Source organism: Penaeus chinensis, chromosome 5 (assembly GCF_019202785.1).
Source record: "Penaeus chinensis breed Huanghai No. 1 chromosome 5, ASM1920278v2, whole genome shotgun sequence".
Classification (NCBI taxonomy): Eukaryota; Metazoa; Arthropoda; class Malacostraca; order Decapoda; family Penaeidae; genus Penaeus; species Penaeus chinensis.
In genome coordinates, this window is record NC_061823.1 from 7331478 (window position 1) to 7338977 (window position 7500).

A 7500-nucleotide genomic window follows, 5' to 3' on the forward strand; every position below is an offset into this window, starting at 1 on the left:
TAATGCTAATGCTAATGCTAATGCTAATGCTAATAATGATAATGATAATGATAATGATAATGATAATGATGATGATGATGATAATGATGATGATGATGATGATGATGATGATGATGATGATGATGATGATGATGATGATGATGATGATGATAATGATAATGATAATGATAATGATAATGATAATGATAATGATAATGGTAATGATAATGATAGTAATAAAAAATATAATAATAATAGTAATAATAATAATGATAATAACAACAATAATAGTAATAATAATAACAATAATAGTAATAATAATAATGATGATGATGATAATTATCATAATAATGAAGATAATAATAATAATTAAAGTAATAATCATGAAAATAACAATGATAATAATAATAATTACAGTAATAATGATGATAATAAAAGCAATAATAATAGCAATAATAATTACTGTCATCATCATCATCATCATCTTCCTTCTTCCGTCCTATAACATTTCTGTCCAAAATGACTCTCCTTCAATCTCCATTTCGTAGGAATTATTGAACATTTACATACAAAGACGTCCTCGCGTATGGCCTCTCAAATCACAAAAGTATTGTAGGAACTTGAAGCTCAAGTTGCTTTTATTCCTATTTTTATTTCTTTTTCTTTTTTCATTTTTCCCCCCACTTTGTTTCTCTTACTACTTTGCTACTCTTCTTTTCTCAGATTTATTCTTAAAACATCTCTCCTTCTCTCTCCGTTTTCTATCTCTCCTCCCTTTTTGTATAGTCGAGTCTCCACTTTACATTCAGTGCTATTTATGTACCTCCTTTCTTCTTGCTTTCTGCTTTCTATTTTTTCTTTCTCCTCGCTCTTCCTTTATGACCTTACTATCATGATTTCTTGTTTCTCATTAATACCATTGTCATTATTTTTTTATCATATTTTTGATGATAAATAATCATTTCTTTTTTGTATTGTCATTATTTTTTCTTTACTATAATCATTATTTATGTTTTTGTGATTATTATTTTCAAACTAGTTTTTTACAATATGGATATATATATATATATATATATATATATATATATATATAGAGAGAGAGAGAGAGAGAGAGAGAGAGAGTGTGTGTACAAACGCATTCTCTATGGCTGTCTACCTCTTTGTCTTTCATTAATATACTAGAATATTTATTCCTTTGCCCTCACATTACATCAACAGAAAGTCAAAAGTTGATTCCAAAAAGTTTCATCTGAGTTGCACAGGACTACAGAATCTCTGAGTGGAGGAAGTCTGTTCCGAGTGTCACGAGACTTAAGAGTTTCGTATCTAATTTGGCCGTACTTTGGGCCGCGTCTCTCCTCTATTCGTTCTTCTTGCTCGATAAAATGTCTCTTGGCGGATCTTCTCACGCGGATTTCGGATCGGATATTCTTGCCAGTCTCTCTCCTTTCTTTTCCTGCCCATACATAACTGTATATCTTTTTATGCAGGCTTATTTATAGGGAGTAACTTGTTGGACACGATAAACTAAATATCGGTCATTTTAAAGGGATGGTGTTTTTTTTTTTTTTTTACATATCAAAGGCGCTGGTGCATCTCATTACAATCTAATTGCTTTCAATTTTTGAGACACTGGTCCCAATTTTAAAATCGCAGCAATTTGCCACTGACAGCCCAAAGCCAATTCGCGAGGGTTAGCATGGTTTGGGCGCCGGGAAGAACAGGCGAAGATGGCCTCCCAACGCTTCCCTCATTTTAAAAGGAGACGAGAATCAACGCTGGAGTGAAGCACAACCCCCTTCTTCCTGAATTTAATGAATCAGATATTATTTTTTATTAACATAAAGGATTATATTTGATACTTCGCAGTGTATATGTTTGCAGAAGATTTACGCTGTAGATACACGTTTGCAGCATTCAGCTGATGAATCGGTACTGTCTATTTTCCCTGAATTTGTTTGCGTATCGGAAGGCAAAGCGAAACCCAGATGGGAAAAATCGCGACCTCTTTTCCTTTGCATACATATGCTCGGTCAATAGGATATTGGGAAATACTTGCCAGAAAGAAGCTGCGTAAACGTGCACTAACATCCGCTCTGCCATTCAGCTGATCAAAGGAAGAAGACGAAGAAAAAAAAAAACTGGGAATCGAGATTTAGAGGAAACTTGTGAATTTATATAATAACTGGACGCACGCGCACATGTGGAAGTGTTTGTGTGTGTGTGTGTGTGTGGGGGGGGGGGGGTATACGTATGTGTGTATGTATATGTGTGTATGTATGTGTGTGTGTGAGTGTGTTTGTGATTGTTTAAGTGTTTGTATGCGATGTTACCTACCTGTCTATCTACCGATCTATCTACATGCACACATATACACGGGGATATCATCTATGTGTATTCACGTATGCGCATCTTTCCATGCTCCTCCTACATAGCAAAGCAAGGCAGCTGTGATCCCCCCAGAAGCTCCTACTTTGTGTCCATCGGCGAAACGATGAAGAGCTCCACGTCCCCGCGTCTGCTGGCGTTGAGGGTGATCACCGCCTGCACGTGCTCCAGGTAGTTGACTTCGGTGTCGCTCCAGGCACAGGCGTCCGTTTCAATCTTGATTTCGATGGTCTCGTTTATGCTGATCCTCCTGTTGGGGGAGAGGGGGGTCGGGGAGGCTGTTAGATAGTGTGGGGCTGTTGAGGTTATTGGTTGGGGCTTGGTGAATGGGCGCTGTATTTTGTAATGAAGTGGATTAATTTATGCATTTTAGATATACAGAAAGAAAACTTTAGCTGTTTATTCTTAGATAATCTCAATATTCTCTTTCTTAGAAATATGTTTGAAGCCAAAATGTTAGTTGTGTGCCATTTTACACACATGTCCCAAAATTAGCTTTGTAAGAAAATATATTTCGATGCAAAATGCTTCCTGATTTATCATTAATCGAAAGGGAGATGCACGAAAGGTGCGAGAAATTTCCTTTGTTGGGTCGGTGATGCAAGACACGATTTGATAACTACTGCTCAACTGGCTCATATAATTGATCAGACCCACAATTCATAAAACATTCTTTTTGGAAGATAAAACACCTGTCTCAGCGAAATATGATATTAACTAGACCGCCAAATAGCAGTGCGAAAGATACATCATCTGTGGGTTGGGCTTTTTGGCACGAAAGTAATCAATTGTCTCTCCTTCTCCACCTCTCACGCACCACCTATGATGGTCTCCTTTCCCCCGCACCCTTTCTCTCCCTGCCTCCTTCCAATACACACGACAAAATCAAACTCCAAAGCATCAGACGAATACCGGAGCCACCGCCGAACACGCTACCAACCTGGGTGTCTGGTAGATCCCGGCCTGGCAGTGGTACCTCGGCGGGACGGTGACCCAGTCCCGAGCCAGAGCCACCATGGCGCCCGCGTCCAGCACACCAAAGCCGAACAGATGGTTGAATTCCAGCCCAACGCCATTCATGTGCCAGTCGTAGCGGTGCTTGGCGTCGAAGAGCGAGTTCCTCTTGCTGGTGAGGACCGTCAGGTGCTGGATGTCTCGCCAGGTCAGGTTGGGGCTGGGGGAGAGACACAAAATTAGGGATGGGAGGAGAAAGATGAACTGGGGGAGAACGTTTAAAGGGAAAGCGTGTATTTGATTGGTTGGCTGGTTAAATGAGGAAAGATTCGTGAGATTTAGTTCTTCCTCTCCTGGTTCTTCTTTTCTCCTTTTAACCATTGTATCTCTATGTATCTCTCTTTCTCTCTTTCTGTTTCTTATTCTCCCCTTCTCTCTCTATTTTAATTTCTCTTATTCCTTCTCCTTCCCTCCCTTTCTTCCACCATCCCTCCTTCCCACCCACTCTCCCTCCCTCCTACCTCCCTTCTCCCTTTCTCCCTTCTTCCTTTCCCTCTCTTCCCTCCCCTCTTTCCCTCTCTATTCCCCAACCTTACTCCTCTTCCTCCCCCTCTTACTTGGCTTCCAGGGCGAGAGCGAAGACGCCTGCAGCCTCGGGAGCGGCCGCGGAGGTACCTGAGTGGGTCTTCGTGCACTTTCCGTAGAGGTCCGTTGTAGCCTGGAACAGCGAGTAGCGGTTTGTTGTTGTTGTTTTTGCTGTTATTCTTATTCTCGGAAATATTCTCATTGTTGTTATTATTATTGTTGTTATTATCACTGATGATTATGATGATGATTACAATAGTAATGATAATGATAATGGTAATGATAATGATAAGGATAATGATAATGGTAATAATGAAAACTATAATAAAAAATAATAGCACTAATAATGGTAATGATGATGATGATAATGATATTAATGATAGTAATGATAATAATATTAATGATAATGATAATAATATTAATGATAATGATAATAATGATAATGATAATAATAATAATAATAATGATAATAATAATGAGACTTATGATAATGATAATAATGATGATGATTGAATGGTGATGATGATCATAATGGTGATAATAATAACAATGATGATAACATTATACCATTATTAAATATATCACCACTATTATCATTGTGCTCATTGTTTTCCTTTTTATTATTATTACTACCTTTGTTATGATTATTATTATTATTATTATTATTGTTATTATTATTATTATTATTATTATCATTATTATCATCACTATTATTATTATTATTATTATTATGATTATTAATATTATCATTGTTATTGTTATTACTATTATTTTTGTTATCACTATTAAATTAACATTATCATTATTATTATTATTATTATCATTATTATTATTATTATTATTATTATTATTATTATTATTATTATCATTATCATCATTATCATTATTACCATTACCATTATTACCAATTTTACTTTTATCATTATCATTATAATTACTATGATTATTATTATCCTTATTATTATTATCATCATCAATATCATCGTCCTCATTAATACTACTACTACTACTATTACTATTACTATCATTATTATTATTATTATTATAATCATTATCATCATTATTATCATTTTCATTTTTGCTACTACTACTAATATTGCCATTACTACTATATTCTTATGATTATCATTATTACCATTAGCATTATCTTTTACAATGATGTTTATCATTATTCATATTCCAGTGACTCACTTAACAAACACGCATGTACAATTGCCACGGTGACTCATAATTAGAACTCACCTTACAGCTGAATCATAATAAACAAGTGGAATAAAGTGTCTAATTTGGTAATGACTCACGACCTAAGACCCAGACACAGACACTCATAACTCTACAAGCGCTGATCCGATGACTCCCGACTCATGACCGACGACTCATAGTCCACGACTTACAACTCAAGAATCACGACCTACGACGCACAACCCACAGCTCACGACTCACGACTCAAGAATCATGACCTACGACACACAATTCACAACCCACAACCCACAAGCAAAAACAATTCTCAATTCACAACTCACAACCCACAACCCACAAGCAAAAACAATTCTCAATTTACAACTCACAACCCACAACCAAAACCAACTCACAACCCACAAGCAGAAACAACTCACAACCCACAACCCACAACCAAAACCAACTCACAAATTACAACTCACAACCCACAACCAAAACCAACTCACAAATTACAACTCACAACCCACAACCAAAACCAACTCACAAATTACAACTAACAACCCACAACCAAAACATACCCACAATTTACAACCCACAACCCCAGAAGCAAAAACAACTCACAACTTACAACCCACAACCCACAACAACATCAACCCCCAACCCGCAACCCGCCACAAGCCCGAGCTCCCGACTCACCACGCCCGTGCTGGGGTCCTTGGCTCCGTTGCTGAAGGTGGAGGCGAGGGTGGAGGAGCAGGACTCGTCGTAGTGCGCGTTGGAGCCGTCGTTAATGGCCGAGTTGATGGAGATGGTCCACATGGAGGCCGCGTAGCCGTCGCAGTTGCAGTCGTCGTCCTCGCCCCCGTCGCCGGAAGCCCACACGTAGATGTTCCCGAGACCGTTGCGACCCTGGCGGCAGAGGGTGGCGTTAGGGCGCTGTGTTTTTTTTTTTTTAGTAGGATTGTTTTTTTTTTTTTTTTTTTTTTTTTTTTTTGAAGGTGTGTGTTTTTGTGTGTCTGTTTAGCGTTTTTTTTTTGTGTTATATAAATTTCTTTCTCTCTCTCTCTCTCTCTCTCTCTCTCTCTCTCTCTCTATCTCTCTCTCTCTTTCTTTCACTCCTTTTCTCTCTCCCTCTTTCTCTTTCCTCCTCTCTCTCTCTCTCTCTCTTTCTTTCTCTCCTTTTCTCTCTCCCTCTTTCTCTCTCCTCCTCTCTCTCTCTCTCTCTCTTGGAATGTGGCTGAGAGTCGCATGATCAGATAAAGTTGTTTCGAGTTACAGGCTATTAATGCCAGTATCTGTTGGCAAAGGCTTCAAGTGGTTTATTAGACCCTTAATGAGTTATTACCTTTTGCCCAATACGACTGAGACAAGCTGATGGCATGACTCCAAATACATAAAAAATCACAAAAAAAACGAACATGAAATCAAGGTAAATTTTGACTCATTTGGGAAAAATACATAAAGAACTGATATAAGTACATTTACTGATGAGATACTTTCTGAACGAATTATGAAAAAGACATAGGAGAAGAAAATATAAAAAAGTCGTAAAGCGCACTAGCATGACACGTTCATAATCTCGCAGCAAAGTAAAGCCAAATGTGTCTATTCTGTTACATATTTCAACACTTAATGATCTAGCGGACCAATTATAGAAATATATTAAAAAAGAGTTTCCATAAATAAACAAAAGCAAAATAATACAATCGCTATAGTTTTCGATTAAAGTAAGAACGAGAAGTAGAAAGAGAAGAAGAGGAAAAAGAAAAGACGATCGCATGGCGCATGGTGTTTAGTCTATAATTGCTAACACATTTCAAAACTTAATAATCCGGCGGACCAAGAGTAAGAATGGAAGAAAATGCGCAAACAAAAAATTAAAACAATCGGGGAAGTTTTCGAAAAAAATAAAAAAGACAAGAAGAAGATGAAGAAAAAGAAGAAGAAGAAGAAGAAGAAGAAGAAGAAGAAGAAGAAGAAGAAGAAGAAGAAGAAGAAGAAGAAGAAGAAGAAGAAAGAGGAGGAGAAGGCGCACCGTGACACCATCGTAATCTGGCCAAATTACACAAGTTGCAAGACTTACTTCACTCCTAAGTTGATAAGCAACCTCCCAACCCAGCTTCAATAAACCGCAATAAGTCAGGGTTTATGGGACAAAGTTATTTTCGGTTTATTTTTCCAACCGTCTGGAGTACGAAGGGGAGAGAACGAGAGAACGAGTGGGAGTGAATGTGTGTGTGTGCGTGTGCTAGATAGATATAGAGACAGGCGAGAGCTAGATAGATTAAGCTAGATAGGTTGATAGATAAACAGATGGAAAGATGCATATAGAGATAGACAGATACAAATATATAGACAAATAGAAAGAAAGATAGATAGATAGATAAATAGATAGATAGATAGATAGAGAGACAG

General features: G+C 37.4%; 1 protein-coding gene across 1 annotated transcript in view; it reads right to left on the bottom strand.

The window, feature by feature from the left end:
- LOC125025999 (neuroendocrine convertase 2-like) overlaps positions 1–7500 on the bottom strand; it is a gene marked incomplete at its 5' end in the record, with an annotated part of 31492 nt that overhangs the window by 6669 nt on the left and 17323 nt on the right. The window contains 4 exon segments of the mRNA XM_047614368.1: positions 2453–2617; positions 3308–3541; positions 3939–4039; positions 5782–5994. Of these exon segments, the coding sequence (XP_047470324.1) occupies positions 2453–2617; positions 3308–3541; positions 3939–4039; positions 5782–5994 (713 nt within the window).